Raw genomic sequence first — 20,000 nt, 5'->3', positions numbered from 1 at the left:
GTGCTGCCAGCGAGAATTACCCCTCCTTTCACCTCCATCTAAATAGAGCGCTGCAGCGGCGCTTTAATCCTTCACTCTGTCCTTTTAGTTCTCTCACCTCTCTCTCGAGCCTTTTAACTTTTAACATGCGTACGGTTGAATTCTGGGACTTGGAGTCTGGTGTTTGTGCCAAAATGTCACCTTGACAAGTGTGAGAAAAGCAACTCCTGCTCCTTTGTTGCAAACGGCAAAACCTGATCAACGGCTAGAGATCACAGAGTTCATTCATTCATTCATTCATTTTCTACCGCTTATCCGAACTTCTCGGGTCACGGGGAGCCTGTGCCTATCTCAGGCGTCATCGGGCATCGAGGCAGGATACACCCTGGACGAAGTGCCAACCCATCACAGGGCACACACACACACACTCTCATTCACTCTCACACACACACACACACACACACACACACACACACACACACACACACACACACACACACACACACACACACACACTACGGACAATTTTCCAGAGATGCCAATCAACCTACCATGCATGTCTTTGGACCGGGGGAGGAAACCGGAGTACCCGGAGGAAACCCCGAGGCACGGGGAGAACATGCAAACTCCACACACACGAGACGGAGGCGGGAATCGAACCCCCGACCCTGGAGGTGTGAGGCGAACGTACTAACCACTAAGCCACCGTGCCCCTGATCATAGAGTTATTTTAATTATTTTATTTTTAATTAAACACTGTTGTAAGTCCTCCTTCTATAACGGTGTCCTCCTGTGACACACCAGCGCTAACGTCTTCTCCCAGGAATCGCTAAACGCATCAGAAATATTGGATTAAAACCGGATTAAATGCCTTAAAGACAAAAATCCACCGGCTGCATCCGGAGACTTAAAAACGATTTTGCTCGGCTGTGATTTAGTGAAATATCTGAAAAGTCCACTTTGTTGTCAGAAACAGGAGCGTACCGATGCCCTTGTGTGGCTCCGGAGGGCAGGAAACAAACTTCAGCACTTCCGCCCTCTTTTCCTTCAGCCCCCAGCGGTACAGAATCTCTCCGTAACACTTCTTGAAGTCATCGTACTGTAAAGTGTTCGCCGGGTCTAACAATCTGAACGACAACGAACCAAAACTTTAGTAAAGATGTGAAATCTCATCCTTTATCAATCTTACGTACAGATGTTGTGTAAATAACAGACGCACAAAGAGGAACTGAATTTTTTTGTTTTGTTTCTATAAATAATTGAGTACATGATATATGAAATCATTTCAACTGCGATTAAACAGACGGCACAGAATCTGAGAGCATCACAGAGAATAAATGAATGTGTATAATCAGTAAACAGTAGCAGAGGGAAAACCTTTTGTTCATGTCGTGCTGCTCTTTCTCTCGCTCCCGGGGGTCCGTGTAGGCCTGGTTAGCGTAGCGAACCTCGTCAGGAGACGACTCTCCCCACGGTAGGGCTTGTTCTGCGTCACGTCCGGCTGAAGGAAATAAAAACGGCGTCGAAAAAAGCTTCGATTCGATGATTTGATTCGTTCAGCGCTAAAGCTTTGACCTGGAATTAAACATTTAAGGACTAAATGTCTTAAAAAGGATCGGCTTGTACGGGATTGTCGCATGTCCCGATCCTGGAAGTTTCTTTCCATTTGTTAACGGTGTCATTGACCTTTTTGTATAATGGGGAAAATGGGGAATAATGGGGAAAAATAATTGATCCTTGTTCCAGTCCTGACAGATTTTACACACACTGAAACATTATTCCTGACCATGCAGCTTTATAGATATGAAAATCTATAACCTTGTTTTATACATAACAAATAATGCCAAAAGTGTCTTGAAGTGTCACACACACACCCACACACCCACACACACACACCCACACACACACACACACCCACACACACACACACACACACACACACACACCCACACACACACACACACACACACACACACACACACACACACACACACACACACACACACACACTCACCCACACACACTCACCCACACACACTGACACACTGACACACACACACACACCCACACACACTGACACACACTGACACGCACACACACACTCACACTGACACACACACTCACACTCACACACACTCACACTGACACACACACACACTGACACACACACACACACACACACACACACACTGACACACACACTGACACACACACACCACACTGACACACACACACACTGACACACACACACACACTGACACACACACACACTGACACACACACACACTGACACACACACACACTGACACACACTGACACACACACTGACACACACACTGACACACACACTGACACACACACTGACACACACACTGACACACACACACACCACACTGACACACACACACTGACACACACACTGACACACACACACACTGACACACACACAGACTGACACACACACAGACTGACACACACACACACTGACACACACACACACTGACACACACACACACTGACACACACACTGACACACACACTGACACACACACTGACACACTGACACACACACACAGACACACACACAGCCAGACACACACAGACAGACACACACAGACAGACACACACAGCCAGACACACACAGCCAGACACACACAGACAGACACACACAGACAGACACACACACACTGACACACACACTGACACACACACCACACTGACACACACTGACACACACACACACTGACACACACACACACTGACACACACACACACTGACACACACACACACTGACACACACACACTGACACACACACACTGACACACACACACACACCACACTGACACACACACACACACACTGACACACACACACACACTGACACACACACAGACTGACACACACACACACTGACACACACTGACACACACACACACTGACACACACACTGACACACACACTGACACACACACTGACACACACACTGACACACACACTGACACACACACTGACACACACACTGACACACACACTGACACACACACTGACACACACACTGACACACACACACACACACAGCCAGACACACACAGCCAGACACACACAGCCAGACACACACAGCCAGACACACACAGACAGACACACACAGACAGACACACACAGACAGACACACACACACACACTGACACACACACTGACACACACACACACACACAGCCAGACACACACAGCCAGACACACACAGCCAGACACACACAGACAGACACACACAGACAGACACACACAGACAGACACACACAGACAGACACACACACACACACACCTGAGAGAGATGAACTGTGCTGCCAACATACCGAGCCGGAGCTGAAAGATCAGCAGGATGAGGTGACATTAGGAATTACTCACCCATGTTCCATGGAGCACTGATGGAGTCGGAGGTACTGGAGCAGGAACCAGACGTGACCGAGCTGGAAGTGAAGCTGGGCTGAAAAAAGAAAGAAGAAGAAGAAGAAGAAGAAGAAGAAGAAGAAGAAGAAAAAAAAAGACAGTGATAAAAGCTGTGAGTCGTTTATTTCCTCATGTGCTAAAGGTCAATGCTGTCAAAAACTAGGTTCTGAAACATTAACCTTGTATAATCTTTAATAATACATTAAATAATATGTTCCACTGCAGTCGGGACTAAATAAAAATAATCTTATAATATTCTCAGTAATATTATTCCAATGATCAAGTTTTTCACTGACAAAAAGATGATATCTGATTTTAAAAAAATGATAAATAAATAAATAAATAAATAAATAAATAAGTGTATATATATGTATGAGGGCTGGTAAGCGATTAAAATTTGTAATCTAATTAATTACACGATGTGGCGATTAATTAATCTAATTGATCGCATTTAATTTCACATAAATATTAGTTGAGAATTTCCCTCAAAATGTCATTTAAAATGAATGTGTTTGAGGAAAATTGAACCAATAGAACAAAAAGCAGTTTTTTTTTTAAATTTAACACAAGCCTATCACTTAGGCTACAATGGCCGTAACATCGCAATTCCAAAAGCATCCATTAACCCCTTGTCTTCCACAATATTAACAGCCTACAGTCCATTGCAATCCATTTAGATATTGCATTCGTTAGTGTTTCTGCGGACGACTTAATTTGCGGCGGTTTTCAGTCAGCGTGATTTGGCGGAGCTTGCCTGCAGCATCCGGGGTTGTGCTAACTGCTAGCTCGCAATATGGTGTGAGTTCAGGTGGTATTTCATGCTAGAACTACTTAGATGGTATGCAAATTCCTTATTGCAGAGAACGCAAAGGATTTTGGTTTTATCAGTGGCTCCACTGGAAAGAGTTTTGAATTTAAATTTGCCCCCAGAAAGCCAGGCAGATCGTTTGGCATCATGCTTGACTAACTCGCCACTACAGCTTATTGCAAGATGTGTAGTCGTTGGTACAGGTGTGGGGAGGGGAGGGGCGCCTTAAATGCGTTAAAAATATCAACGTGTTATTTTTTCTCATAATTAATTAATCTAATTAACATGTTAAATTACCAGCCCTAATATATATATATATATATATATATATATATATATATATACAAGAAATAAAAAATTATTATAGAATTTTTTTTTTATTATATATGTGTATAATATTTAGCTTAAATTAACATCTAAAATAATTCTTGCACCATGTCTGCACCGTTATCCTCGTTACAAAATAGGCTGAATATATGAATATTCATTAATATGCTGGTTAAAACATCTCAAAGCCATAATCCTTCTGATTTATGTTTAATGTCAAAATAAATAATTACCATAGCAACCAGGACCCAGAGTTCAGTGGGTGACGTCACTAACATTCCCGGCGTAAGCTCTCTAACACGGAACGTGTAGCTAAAAGTTCCTACATCGTCCTCGAGTAATTTGCATAGCCGATATAATTGGTTTGAAAGAATGAAGCTTAATTTGTGACTTGACAAACCTGAATGTAGCCCCGCCCCTAATTCTTATGCAGAGACACTGAAATTCTGATTTAATGTGATTTCTGGTGAGAAAACATTCTATATAATCAGAATCATTTTAAAGGAAGACAGGAAACTAGAAGGCTTTATTATGTAAGAGTGTGTTCGAGAAGAGAGGACTGACATAGCGTGAGTGGTGGAAGGTGAAGCCTGAGCTGCGTGGGCCGAACAGTGTGAAATAGTCCTGAGGGATCCCCTGACCCCTGAACACACTGCACAACATGGCCAGGGTCTGAACATCACTCATCTGACTGTAGTGCTCAAGCCTGCGGAGAGAAAGAGAGCAAACACTCAGGATCAGGAGCATCTTTTTTCCCCCACAGTCGTGCCTTTAAAGTGTTTTAGCTCCAGTTTAATTTAGCACTTTTTACAGATTTCTTCCAATTAAAAACAGGCAAAACTCATGGACGACTCCATCACCATCCTAAATACTTATAAATTAAACGTCAAACGTGAATTAGAGTATTAAAGGAAAACTATTTCAGACATATGACCTTTATATGACCTTGGCCCTGTTTGGATCAATTCCCAAATCCGTTCAGTTTCTCAGATGTCTCTGTTTAAATACGTGAGAAAATGTAGTAAAGGCGACAGGACGGAAACACGGGCGACGGGACGGACACACGGGCGGCGGGACGGACACACGGGCGGCGGGACGGACACACGAGCGGCGGGACGGACACAAGGGCGGCGGGACGGACACACGGGCGACGGGACGGACACACGGGCGACGGGACGGACACCACGGGCGACGGGACGGACACCACGGGCGACGGGACGGACATCACGGGCGACGGGACGGACACCACGGGCGACAGGAAAAAACTTAATGCCTAGGTTTAGAAACTACTCTATGAATGCCTAGGTTTAGAAACTACTCTATGAATGCCTAGGTTTAGAAACTACTCAAGAAATGAAGCTACAATTACATGTTTATTTTAAAAGCAAGTCAAAAGAGCCACAGAAGCTGCTGTCACACTCGAGTTCCTGAACCGCCGGGAGGACAAAAACGCTTTGGAAGGTGAAATGAAAAAAAAAACTTTCAGAAACGTGTCAAGTGACTTCGAGCTTTGTGAGTACAAGAAAAAAAAGCAGCTTCAGCACGAAGCTACAGCAAAGGTTACATCGGACTTTTATCATCTCAATTACTGGTGAAAATAAAATCTGGAGTAATAAAATAATAATAATAATAACTAGACAGACTTATTAACTATTTGACACACTGATCTCAATTGCATTCACTATCGGGATCGACGGGACAGTCGGACAGGTTTAACTCCTGTTAAAGGAGTCAGTTAGCAGATACGAGCTAGTGGTTGCTATGGTTACAACATCCAGAAATCCATGAATACTAACAGTGTAAAACTCACAAAGTCTCCAGCAGCTGTCGTCCGAACGGGTGTCGAGCCCAAGGAGTGTCGGCGTCGGGATCGGAGTCAGGGTACAGGTCCAGACTGGTAGCTGCGGACGCCAAAGCCCAAACCTGTAACACAGGAGTTCATCATCACGCTGTCGACTGTGACGCCATAAATCTTCACCTTTCACTGAAAATAAATGGGCTCTGGTCGTTTGTCGCTGTGTGTGACCGTAGCATTAGTCACTTATACTGAAGACTCCTTCCAAAAATATTATCTAAAGTCCTTGTAGCTCACTTTAAAAAAAATCTATTTATATACAGCGTTTGTCACGCCACGCTGTTACCATAGAGACAGTAACTCATAACAACGAGAAATAAACAACATAACAGGACACCGTTCTGACCAATCCGATTCGAGCGTTCGACAAACAGAGATTCGCTATGAAGTGAATTAAACAGCGAGACCTTCGCTAAATCTCTGCGTCCTACTGTCAGGGCCGCGGCCGCGTTCTTCTGACACGTGTCTCGTATGTCGTTCATGTTTAATCTGGAAAAAAAAAAGGTGTGGGGGGAGAGAGGTGTCATTAAAACACCGACACGAGCTGTAATACGAATGTAATAATATTCTGAAATGGAAGATACTCACACGTAGGTTTCTCCGAGGGCTTTGTGAATAGGGAGGAGACAGGAAATGTCCTGAATGATGACTTTACCAGCCAGTTTGATGGTTTTATTGTTGTAGTCGCTTCCTTCTCTCTTCCCTTTCCAGCGACGTGATTTCTGAGGCACGAATCACCAAAACACAACAATCATCTGCACGACTAATCAATTAACTCCAATACTAAAGACATGATAAGGATTAAGGTATATTTGACATTTTTTGCTTCTCTCAATCAAGAGAAAATTAATATTATTATTAATAATATTATTATTTATGTATTTTTCTAAACTCTCCACATTAAAAAAAGCAGGAATTATGTATAATGCAGACTATAAAAAACTCCTCAGAGGATGACGAGCTGTAGCGTTAGTGTTTAAAAATTAGAGTGACCGCTAAAGGTTTGTTGGTAAAAATCTAAATTATAACCGAGTGCAAAAGTTTGATGCACAAAAAGGGACGACGCTAGAAAACAGTGAGAGTAAGATCGGACCGTGAGGAGTTCTTTATAAAAGCTGATATTATTTATTTATATAACGATCGTAGCGCACACTGATTTTTTTTAATTTTTTTTATGTTACTTATGTTAATGAAAGAACAGAATCTATAAACTGCTCCACCAAATCCTGGAAAGCTGGACCTGTCCTTATTCATTTTATCTAAAAGGGTACACAAACTTTTGCACTCCTAGTTATGGATTCGGTTAGTTATTAACGGATCTGTGTGACGGATCCGAGACGATCATGGAGCTGCAAAATTACACGAGTAGCAAAGGAAGGACAGAAAGTGTAACTAAAACTGCTGGAAGTCTCCGATTGAAGTCTCTGCTCTTCGTTCATTGGAACAAAAAAAAAGGAAAGAAAGAAAAAAAAAAGAAAAGGAAGGAATATATGGCGGGATGGAGAGAGGGAAAGAAGGGAGGGAGATCTGTACCGGACAGTCGGCAATAGTCTGCACAGACCAGCGGCGATGGACAGACAGGGGCTTCTGATTGGTTGTTTGGGATAAAAACAGACCACAGCAACATGTGTAAATGGGGGAGAGGGGGGTGACATCCATCACAACACAAAAGGAATAAAAAAAAAAAGAAAGAAAAGAAGGATACAGTACAGACACAATGAGTGAACACACAACACAGCTAGGAAAAAAAAACAACTGATGAACTGGCACTTTATCAGGACTGTCCACTGAAATATTAGCCTTTATGCAGTTATCTAATCGGCCAATCACGCGGCAGCGGCGGAGTGTATAAAATAATGCAGATACTAATCACGAGCTTCAGATAAAATTTCAAGATAAAGTCTCTAGAGCTGATACAGAATCACAATCTTGGTTTGAGTTCGCAGGAAGGATTTAATCGCTCTTTACAATCGTAGCGAACGGAATAGCATCTCCGCGTGGACGACACGTCGAACCCCGAGGAGCAGAAGACCACGTCCGGTTCCGACCCTGTCAGGGGCACGGACTCGTCCGGAAAAACCTGAAGAACATCAGGGATCTTCAATATAGTGTCCAGTTCTGAAGTCTGATGTGAATATTTCCCGAATCTCGATCTGTAGGATTTATCTGCATTGTGTCGCTGCCACGTGATTGGCTGATTAGATAACTGTATAAATGAGCCTGTTCCTAATAAAGTGGACAGTGAAAAAAGTGGGTTGTTTACTAACTTAACCTCATCTCTATCCTGGGGGTGTTTATTATTAAGAATATCTGACATGAGGCTCTGAAGAGCAGGAATAATTAGAGATGATTGATGGGAGCGTCTGAGAGAGAGAGAGAGAGAGAGAGAGAGAGAGAGAGAGAGAGAGAGAGATCGGTAAAGGTCACACGGATCATCATCCTGACTCTGTCACACACACACACACACACACACACACACACACACACACACACACACACACACACACACACACACACACACACACACACACACACACACACACGTGTGACACAGATGATGTTGAAAATCATCATATCGGTCTCCTCACCGATCCGTCCCTGGACAACACGGCCGACCTTTTCTGATACGTGTTCCTCGGATGTCACGTTGCCAGATATTCTCAATAATAAATCCTCCCCGATATTCCTTACAGCTTATCCCTCATTTTAATCAAACTCTGACGTAGCTACTGTACGCTTACCCGTTCCTTATAGTAAAAGGAGGAGATGGACACTTGTTCCTTATCTGTGCGTGTCGGACTCCCGCTGTACAGCCGCAGCGTGGACTGAGACTCGCTGCGCATTTTCATCGGCGTCATGAGGCCGCTGTGGTACGCAGACAGCGCCGAGAGTGATCTGAAACACACACGCTCGTAGTCTTTACACTACAACCTTAACATTGACGTACCGAATATTGTAGGTGTACTGACGGTGTACCTGGGTGTAGGTTCTGTAGGAGGGACGGTGCGATGCATGGACATGGGCCGAGTGAAATAAACCAGAGAGCCTGCAAGAGGAAAAATATTTATTTATGAGGAAATCATGTTACTACAGCGATGTCTCGAATCTGATTGGTCAGCAAGTGTTTATTTATTTACGAGGACAAATCCAATTCACAGATTTAGAGCTATAGTTTCTATAGCTTATGAACGCAGTAGAGTTTGAAGGGAAACACAGTAATTGTTGATATTGTGAAGTTTACTTATGTGTTTCTTTACAGTCTCCAGGGTTTTTTTTTTTGTGTGTTTGTTTTTGTTTTTTTTTACATTAAATATAAAATAATGGAAATTCTGATGAGGGGAAAGAGTGCATACAGATACAACGGGCCATAGTAGCCTTTATTATCACCACATACACATTACAGCACAGTGGAATCCTTTTCTTTACATACCCCAACTGAGGAGGTTTGGGGTCAGAGTGCAGGGGCAGCTATGATACAGAGCCCCTGGAGCAGGGAGGGTTGAGGGCCATGCTCAAGGGCCCAGCAGTGGCAGCTTTGCTGTGCTGGGCCTTGAACCCCAATCCTCCGATGAACAACCCAGAGCCTTAACCAGTTGAGCCCACCGCTGCCCCATATAACTATGATGCTATAACCTATGCAATGAAAGGAACTAACTAATGGGATCCACGCTGGTATCAGTGGCTCTGCTTATTATCTGCTGATTATTTTACTCTAACAGCAATGCACGTGTTTTTTCCTGCTGAGATTCTACATTTTCAGTCTCGTGAGCAGTATCTGTGTACTGATGTGTACATACTGTGTGTACAAGAAAAAAAAACATTTTATACATGAATGCATAATAAACTACATACGTTATTAAACCACACTACATAATGCCATCATTAAGAATAATCTTGTTTGCCGTAACCCGACCGACCGTCTGTTTAGGGCCGACTCAAATCTATTTATTTATTTTTTTGCTTTAAGTCCGACCGACTTGCCGGTTGTAAATTCGCGTTAAGACCGACCGACTTTTTTTTTACTCTTCAAATAACTAATACAAAAGCAATAAAATAATAATAAATATATTTTAGTAATTATTGTAAGTATATAAATTGCCTAGGCCAGGAGTCGGCAACCCGCGGCTCCGGAGCCGCAAGTGGCTCTTTCATCCCCTCTGCTGCGGCTCCCTGTAGATTTGGAAAATAAAAATTTAATTTAAATTTATTGTATTTTAGTTAGTTAGTTAGTTAAAAAAAAGTAATTCTCAATTCTAAGATTGTGATGCTCTTGTAACATTAAAATAAACCGTGTATAATTTTTTTGTCGCTCAAAATATGCGTCATAACTGCCGACTTGTGAAATCCGACACACAGAAGCGGACGCATTTTTGGTTTGCTGCAGCCGGCAAGTTAAAGTTTTGATGTCATGCAGGGCTGTCAGGTGTCACGCATTGAGAGTGATAGTCATGCATGTGGGTCTTTTATCACGCTCTCCCACCACTCATCGTATTTCTCATGCAGAAAAACATTTTGACTATTTATCATATATTTAATAAGCCACAGCGCCCAAATGTATCAGTCCGCACCGCTGTCTCTATGGAACCGGGCAGGAATCAAGCGCAGGAATCAAGCGACTAATAACTTCCCCTGAAGTTATTAGTCGAGCCTGACACTTATCAGCCAATCAAAAAAAGGCTACACAATAGCCAATTAGAAAATAGCAATATCTGGGAAAGATTTAACCCAACAACCAGTGACAAAAATTGGGGTTGCGGGGGGGGTTGGTTGGAGAGGTCATGCTTGGTTGGAGAGGTCATGCTTGGTTGGAGAGGTCATGCTTGCCTGTCTTCAAAACTTGAGAGCCCTGGTCATGAATACGAAAAGGACTCAATTAGACATTGAACATTTTAGTTGAAAGTAACCTTCGACCCAGCGTCTTTTTACTTAACGTTAGTTCAAACTGTTCAAAATATTTTTGTTTGCCTGCAGAAACAAAATTTCGTTTACTCGGTAGCAGTTCACTGATTTCATAAATGCAACACACGACATTTTTTTCTATACTTTCCATAAAGGTAAAAAACGATATATGCAGTGTTATCTTCATTTTAGATGTCAAATGGGTTTTGTGGCTTCCTGTGTTTAAATAAAAACCCGTGACATCATCTATGTTCACACTATTGGTTACAGGATGTCACACTGTCGGTTACCGGATGTCACACTATGGCCTGTGCGTTCGCTTCGTCTCATTCTCTCATTCACTGTCAGAGTGAACGGTTTGCGCCCGGTAACGATGGCTGCGGCCGCAGTAAACAAAATGTGCGCAGTCACCGCTCACGGTCATACGGGTTCGGACGCCATAATACATCTAAAATATTCATTAAAACAGCTCGAAACCGCTTTAACTTGGCACGAAGTTCTGGAAAAACTGTCCAGCATCAAAATGAGGTTTGTGATGATGCGCCCGAAGGCACGGGTCGAAGACCCAGTCAGTGACGTCACGATATGCTCATTTGTTTAAAGTCATACCTACTGTACGTAATCACCGTCATCAAAATTGTACTTTTTTTTTTTTACATTGAAACTTGAAAGAAAATATATATATATATATAGACCTACCTACGACCTTTTTTTTTTCTGTTACTGCAAACCAAAATATTTTCAGGATGGCCTAATAAATCATTTATGGATCATTAAGTTGTTGTATGGATCACAGGATTGTTATCTAAACTGGAGGTGGGACAGAAGATTTGGACACTTAAGCCGAAGATCGGAAGCAGAAACCAGAAATAACTCAGATAACTAGGTAAAGAGAGAAAGAGAGGATTGAACGAAAGCAGGCTCACCTGTGCCGCAGAAGCGTGCGCCTGAGGTACGTGGGAAAGGGATGTTAGCGTCTTGGTAAGAGCCGTAGGTGTTGGTGACACGAGGGAAAGCAGGAAGCGCGGGACTCACAGAGTTACTGAACACATGGGGATTAGTGCCGTCCTCCTGCGGTGAACATACAGGTCGTGTAAACCTCATCACTGGCTAGAGACTAAAGTAACGTAATGTAACGCACAGTAAAAAGTGCTGTGTAAATTCTAGCTTTTACATTCACTAACCGCGTCGGATTCGAGGCAGGACACCAGCTGCCTCACGCACGGCTCCAGGCAGTTCTGGTTCCTCTTCACCTTCTGAAGCGACGTGTCCGTCAAGATCTAAAGACAGAACAGGAGATGACAAAAATACAGCATGAAAAGTCTATACTGAAGGGTTTCATCCCTAACAACGGAGGCAGCAAGCTGCATCCATTACAGAACGGTGGTGCTGTGAGGCAGCTAATCCTTTCTTACCTTTTGTATCTTTGTCTTCATGGAGGACGAGATGGTTGTCGGGGGAACGAACTGGAAAGACGGTGCAGCGTTGTTTGGATACTGAGCAGGGAATTTCACCACCAGCCTGACCTGATTCGCTCCACAGTGGGCCGAGACGAAGCAGGTGCGATTCACGGCGTCCATCTACACACACACACACACACACACACATACACACACTTAAACCAAATAAAACAATTTAAATATCCATTTGTGCAGGAGGGGCACGGTGGTTAGCACGATCGCCTCACACCTCCAGGGTTGGGGGTTCGATTCCCGCCTCCACCTTGTGTGTGTGGAGTTTGCATGTTCTCCCCGTGCCTCGAGGGTTCCTCCGGGTACTCCGGTTTCCTCCCCCGGTCCAAAGACATGCATGGTAGGTTTATTGGCATCTCTGGAAAATCGTCCGTAGTGTGTGAGTGTGTGAGTGAATGAGAGAGTGTGTGTGTGTGCCCTGTGATGGGTTGGCACTCCGTCCAGGGTGTATCCTGCCTCGATGCCCGATGACGCCTGAGATAGGCACAGGCTCCCCGTGACCCGAGAAGTTCGGATAAGCGGTTGAAAATGAACGAATGAATGAATGTTTGTGCAGGTATCTGAAACTACAGGGTAGAATTATCATACACTCACACACAGGAGCTGTTTTATAAAATCATCCGTAGCCGTTCCAAATATCGGTCACCGATATTGTAGTAATAACGTTTATCCGTAGGCGGGGCTACTAGGATTATATCAGATATAACCATTCTCAATTTTGTCACATCGCAGGACACGCCCACATCTTATCGTCGGAGCTCGCCGTCACTCGTGTCACAGACACTCTGAGAATCACTGACTGCTTTGTCGCTGTATGTTTGACCGTAACGTTAGCAAGGATTCTGAACATGTGTGAATATGCAAATGAGAAACCTCATTATTAAACGACAAAATAAAAAGCAAGTCCATGTCTCCTGACCTCCACGTTGACGTTACGGATCTGCAGGTTGACCAGTGAGAACTCCTGCTGCAGGGTCTGAGCGAGACCGGCGTTGTCCTGCCTGCCGCTAGACGCCTCAAACTGACCTACACAAAAAAAACAGGATGTTGTTATGTTCCTCTTTAACGACAATTCTATCCTGATCGCTATCCATTTATAACTGCAAAGAAAACAATTACTAGTAAAGTGACAGTTTTACATCTGATCGTTAAACACTGGAGACTCCTTCCATAAACGCCGAACATCTTACAGAAAACGTATCGATAATTACACGTCTTAAGTACATGTGAATGAGCTGCGATCTAACAGTTCGAGCGCAATAATAAACCCTGTGATGTTCCTCTGTTAGCGCAACTCGATCACCCGTCCAATCAGAATCGAGAAATACGACAGCACTTCTATCCGTTACGCCGATGATCAGGACCGACCGCGTGTTGATTAGACGTCTGATACAGAACGTTACAGCGGGTTGTTAAGTCTGATGTGTTGTGGAATTTCACCTTGTAGGTCGCCGGACGTTAGACCGGGGCTCAGAGGAGGTTCCTGGGAGCGGAGTGTCTTCTCAGACTCTGTTGTGAGGGTCATGCCTTCCATCAGGTCCTCTACGAGGTCACTGGCACACAACTACAAAAGACAAGAGACAAAACCGGACTTCAAACATGCCGCGTTTACGGGTTCCTTTCTTTCGCCGTCTATCTTGAAGACATTTGTCAGACCGATTTCACACACAGCTCTCACCTTCTGTAACTGAGAATCCACCCTCCATATCCGAAGAGTCTGATCTCTGGACCACGTAACCAACTGGCAGTCCTTCGATCCTTCGAGGGGAAAAAAAATAAATAAAAATCTTTTAAAAAAAACTATTTAAACACACTTTACTTTTCTTACAGACGACGAGTCATACGCTTATATCCTGCCCTCCGTATCCACATTACATAGGTCTCGTCATTACAGTACGTTCTCCCTTTTTCTCTGTGAGTCGGTCAATATGATGTCAGAGCACAGATACTGTGATAAATGATTAATAATATTCTTTATTTGATATTTCAGGATGATCATAATACCTTTTGTAATATTTCTATTTCTAATGAACTCAGAGTTGAAAAGAAACACTGCAGTACAGTGATACCTCGAGATACGAGTGCTTTGACATGAATTTTTTGAGATACGAGCAAATTTTTGAGATACGAGCATCCGAGCCTCAGCCGCCGCCGAAACAAAGATCCCCAACAACCGCGTGTGCTCTGTGTCCCCCGCCTCAGCTTCCCACGTCTCACTCGGTTAAAGCCGCCTTCACACTGCACACGACAGACGACGGCCGATAAAACGGAAGTCATTCATTTCCTATGGAGAGTCGCAAAGGTGCTGCGTGAGGTGACGACCTTCTGTGGATCCCTAATTTCCGGATCCGTTTTGAGCGTTGGATCCGTTAAAAAAAAGTAACTTGTGCGAATACACCGCATCCGACATGCCGCCCGGACGGGTTTTTATTAAAACGACCGGCAGGTGTTAGTGAGGAAAGAGTGACAAAAAAAAGGCAAAAACAAGTGAAGAGAAAAGCGATGAAGAAAATGAAGCAAAACTAATGTAAAGAAAACAGAAATTGTAGCAATTAAGTTTAGTTAAGTTAAGAAAATTTCAGTTAAGTTCATTAATTTTAGTTAAGTTTAGTTAAGTTCCATGTAAGTGGGGCAGTCGTGGCCTAATGGTTAGGGAGTCTAACTTGTAACCCGAAGGTTGTGGGTTCGAGTGCCGGGCCGGCCACAACTGAGGTGCCCGTGAGCAAGGCACCAAACTCCCCAACTGCTCCCCGGGCGCCGCAGCATAAATGGCTGCCCACTGCTCCGGGTGTGTGTTCACAGTGTGTGTGTATTCATTGCTGTGTGTGTGCACTTTGGATGGGTTAAATGCAAAGAACAAATTCTGAGTATGGGTCACCGTACTTAGCCATCACTTCACTTCACTAAAGTAGCATTAAGAGTGGATGTGGATGCTCAGTGGTTAAGGTGTTGAGCTACTGATAGGAAGGTCATAGGTTCGAACCCCAGGTCCACCAAGTTGCCACTGCTGGGCCCCTGAGCAAGGCCCTTAACCTTCAGTTGCTCAGTTGTAAGTCACTCTGGATAAGGGTGTCTGCTAAATACCGTAAATGTAAGAGTGTACAGTAGCGAGTAAGTGAACGAAAGCGAAAGTGTAATTCCTCCTAACTCCTCCGCCTGTTTACTCCTCCGCCAACCTCCGTGCGCATCTTCCGTAAAGTAAAACCGGTTTATTTTTTTTAACATTCTCTTTTATTGCTGGATGTTTTTATACAATATTTGTCATTTATAAATACAGGTACTGAACATTTTTCATATTCAAAACACAAATAAAAAACAACTGGAGTGGAATTTTGCGAGCTGGAACGGATTAATGGGATTTCAATTCGTTTAAACGAGGAAAATTGCTTTGAGATACGAGCGAAGTCACGGGAGCGAATTAAACTCGTATCTCGAGGTATTACTGTACTGTAATCGTTCACAAAGAATACTGTAATCCGTAGAAATGTCTAGAAAAGACACGAGTCGTGAAGCGTGAGGTCTAATTTCGAAGTTTCTGTTAAATTATATTTCATTTCACACACGAATGACTTAAACTGTACATCAATAAACACAGACTATTTATTTATTTATTTATTTATTTAGGGTAAAATCTCACACACCTTCTTTCTGAGGCCTCCACTGAAATTCGAGCACCACGTCGTCATGACCTACGAAGGCGTGAACCGGGCTGTTGAGGTCCAGAGTACTCCACAGCAGAAGGCTGTTCTCCCGCCGGAGCTGAGGCACCATCACCGTCACCAGCCCGTTGGAAAACGGCTGATCCAAAAGACGCGGCGTAACGAAGCATAACAGTTAGAAAGTCAAAATACCAGATCAAGTGAAATATACTGAATATAGTAACTAATATTTCTCATTATACAAAAGCATTGATGAATTCTTATCTGATTGGTCAGAAGGTTAATTTTCTCACTTACAAGACAGACGAATAAAATTCAAAGCAGAAAAAAAGTGTCATTCTTTAAATTAGATATTTAATACAGAGCAAATTCATTCATTCATTCATCTTCTACCGCTTATCCGAACTTCTCGGGTCACGGGGAGCCTGTGCCTATCTCAGGCGTCATCGGGCATCGAGGCAGGATACACCCTGGACGGAGTGCCAACCCATCGCAGGGCACACACACACTCTCATTCACTCACACACTACGGACAATTTTCCAGAGATGCCAATCAACCTACCATACATGTCTTTGGACCGGGGGAGGAAACCGGAGTACCCGGAGGAAACCCCCGAGGCACGGGGAGAACATGCAAACTCCACACACACACACACACAAGGCGGAGGCGGGAATCGAACCCCCGACTCTGGAGGTGTGAGGCGAATGTGCTAACCACTAAGCCACCGTGCCCCCCCCTCAGAGCAAATTGCTCTGGAGGAAATAAAAAACCCCACTGAATCACACCCCCCATCATCGTCTCACCTCTTTTACTCTGTTACTAATGACACTTACTTTCTTCCTTACGTTTAATTTTCTATAAATGAATTCTAGAAAGACGAAAATTTATCTGACAAAATATTTTTTTTAATATAAATAAAAAAATAATTTACCAATATTAAAAATAGTATATATAGAGCTGTGGGTATATTATTATTATTATTATTATTATTATTATTAGTTGAGTGTTTTCTATTTGCAGATAATTTTGCTTCTTTTTATAAATTGTTTAAAAAAACAAAAAAGTGACATTTTTTCCTAAACTTTCAGTAAACACCGGTAACATCATGAAGGTAAACAGACGGACGAACGTACCGTGTATCTGGCCTTCCAAACTGGAACTTGGCAGGACAAAATATTGAGGTATTTTCGAGGTTGTCTGTAGTCCCAGAACTGCACAGACCCATAACGTTAATGAGAAGTGAGAGAGACTCTACACCCGATGGGACGTTTCTGTTTATTATACACAAGAGATTAGGTTTCTATTCACCCTGACGGAGTTGTCCTGACTGGAGGTTGCCAGAATGTACTCGTTATCCGGATGCCAGTCCAATCCATGGATCTTGGACAAGTGAGCGGCGACGTATTCCACAGCAGTGTTGGGTTTCTGAAATACAAAAAAAAAAAAAAAAAAAAAAAAGATAAATAATTAAAAAAGTTCTCACACACAAACGCACTTTGGTCAATTGACGCCGTCGACGAAAGTAGGAGGAGTTTCTCTGGAGGTTGTAGGACGAGTGATGAGAATAACGAATACTGCTGATTAACACGTCCTAAAGGATTTGCGTTAATTGGCTGCCCACTGCTCCGGGTGTGTGTTCACAGTGTGTGTGTGTGTTCACTGCTGTGTGTGTGCACTTTGGATGGGTTAAATGCAGAGAACGAATTCTGAGTATGGGTCACCGTACTTAGCCGTATGTCACGTCACGTCACTTAAATGCTAAAATACTGTAAACATGTTGTGAATGACTGAGCAGGAGATCTATAGCATTAGATGTAAAAAAGTACAAATAAAGGCACAAGAAGTCATTCATTTTGTGGGACTGGGTATTAAATCATTTATATAGCACACACACACACACACACACACACACACACACACACACACACACACACACACACACACACACACACACAAACATACACACAAACATACACACAAACATACACACACACACACATATACATACACACAGACACACACACATACAGTACATACACACACTACACAAACACACACTACATAAACACACACACTACACACACTACACACACACACACACACACAGCTATGTTATAACTGTGTAATAAGCAACACAGTAAAAAGGAAGCGATTTTTATATTTGTTTATTTCTATGTTAAACCCTGAAGATTTAAAGCAGATTATAAAATATCAAAAACAAGAAAAGGAGTAAAACTGAACAGAAATATCAACCATTTGGGACATGATCCTGACTCACCCGTCTGTCCCAGATCCTGACGTCTCCGTCGTGACTGGAAGCCAAACAGTGCGGATTCTTTCTGTTCCACTTTACCTGAGATGCTCCGGCTGTACGGGCACAAATAAAGACAGAGGAGGACGAGAGATTAGTCTGAGGTTGGTGCACAGCTGGAGTCACACAGCTGGAGTCACACAGCTGGAGTCACACAGCTGGAGTCACACAGCTGGAGTCACACAGCTGGAATGAATTTGAACTATAGAGCGTATAAACTCACCAACTGCTGATAGAGCTCCTGTAGGCTTACGTGTGTCTCTGGAGAGAGAGAGAGAGAGAGAGAGAGAGAGAGAGAGAGAGAGAGAAAACAGACGCACAAACAGACTCACACGGAGACACACATGGAGACACAGGGAGAGTCAGACAGGGAGAAAGACACAGAGAGAGAGACACAGGGAGAGACAAGGAGGGAGATACACAGAGAGAGAGACAGGGAGACAGAGAGAAAGACACACAGAGAGAGAGACACAGAGAGCGAGACACAGAGAGCGAGACACAGAGAGCGAGACACAGAGAGCGAGACACAGAGAGCGAGACACAGAGAGCGAGACAGAGAGAGCGAGACAGAGAGAGCGAGACAGAGAGAGCGAGACAGAGAGAGACACAGGGAGAGACACAGGGAGAGATACACAGAGAGAGAGACAGGGAGACACAGAGAGAAAGACACACAGAGAGAGACACAGAGAGCGAGACACAGAGAGAGAGACAGAGAGAGACACAGGGAGAGATACAAAGAGACACAGAGAGAGATACAGAGAGAGACACAGAGAGAGACACAGAGAGAGAGACACAGGGAGAGAGACACAGGGAGAGAGACACAGGGAGAGAGACACAGGGAGAGAGACACAGGGAGAGAGACACAGGGAGAGAGACACAGGGAGACACACAGACACACACTCGGGTTAAGAACTTTTTAAATGATGTCAAATTTTAAACTAAATATAAAAAAACCTTTTCCTAACAGTGTGATATGACAGGCCCAGTACTAATGTCCGTCCCTATTCTCTGTTACTGCCTCTGTCTACGGAGTCGGCAAATATAGTGAATATGGAAGAAAACAATAAATAAATAAATAAATAAATAAATATTACTTTTAAGACACGTAAAAATAATAATATTAGATAGAAATCTGATCGCATAAAATGTCTGTAGTTAAATTCATAAAAAGTGTATTTTGTGTATCGTTCATTTGTGGACAAATTGTTTAAATGCTACAGCTATTTTATTAAGGAGTCCA

At 43.3% G+C, this 20,000-nt stretch overlaps 1 protein-coding gene across 4 annotated transcripts in view; it reads right to left on the bottom strand.

Moving 5' to 3' along the window:
- The window catches only part of wdr59 (WD repeat domain 59), a 27,396-nt gene that overhangs the window by 992 nt on the left and 6,404 nt on the right, over positions 1–20,000 (bottom strand). The window contains exons 6-26 of one of the 4 annotated variants that reach the window (XM_027159234.2): positions 18,984–19,021; positions 18,728–18,816; positions 17,758–17,874; positions 17,583–17,660; positions 16,431–16,587; positions 14,468–14,547; positions 14,230–14,353; positions 13,709–13,815; positions 12,733–12,897; positions 12,502–12,597; positions 12,244–12,388; positions 9,395–9,464; positions 9,160–9,313; positions 7,952–8,005; positions 7,007–7,140; positions 6,826–6,907; positions 6,374–6,486; positions 5,128–5,269; positions 3,387–3,465; positions 1,357–1,480; positions 964–1,106 (exon numbers count right to left, since the gene is read on the bottom strand). In XM_027159234.2, coding sequence (XP_027015035.2) covers positions 964–1,106; positions 1,357–1,480; positions 3,387–3,465; positions 5,128–5,269; positions 6,374–6,486; positions 6,826–6,907; positions 7,007–7,140; positions 7,952–8,005; positions 9,160–9,313; positions 9,395–9,464; positions 12,244–12,388; positions 12,502–12,597; positions 12,733–12,897; positions 13,709–13,815; positions 14,230–14,353; positions 14,468–14,547; positions 16,431–16,587; positions 17,583–17,660; positions 17,758–17,874; positions 18,728–18,816; positions 18,984–19,021 — 2,291 coding nt within the window. The remainder of the gene's footprint in view (positions 1–963; positions 1,107–1,356; positions 1,481–3,386; positions 3,466–5,127; positions 5,270–6,373; positions 6,487–6,825; positions 6,908–7,006; positions 7,141–7,951; positions 8,006–9,159; positions 9,314–9,394; positions 9,465–12,243; positions 12,389–12,501; positions 12,598–12,732; positions 12,898–13,708; positions 13,816–14,229; positions 14,354–14,467; positions 14,548–16,430; positions 16,588–17,582; positions 17,661–17,757; positions 17,875–18,727; positions 18,817–18,983; positions 19,022–20,000) is intronic. The other 3 variants (XM_027159236.2, XM_027159237.2, XM_047822023.1) reach the window with 3 other exon arrangements.

This window comes from Tachysurus fulvidraco, chromosome 13 (assembly GCF_022655615.1).
Source record: "Tachysurus fulvidraco isolate hzauxx_2018 chromosome 13, HZAU_PFXX_2.0, whole genome shotgun sequence".
Classification (NCBI taxonomy): domain Eukaryota; kingdom Metazoa; phylum Chordata; class Actinopteri; order Siluriformes; family Bagridae; genus Tachysurus; species Tachysurus fulvidraco.
This window is presented reverse-complemented; position numbering and strand designations above follow the sequence as displayed.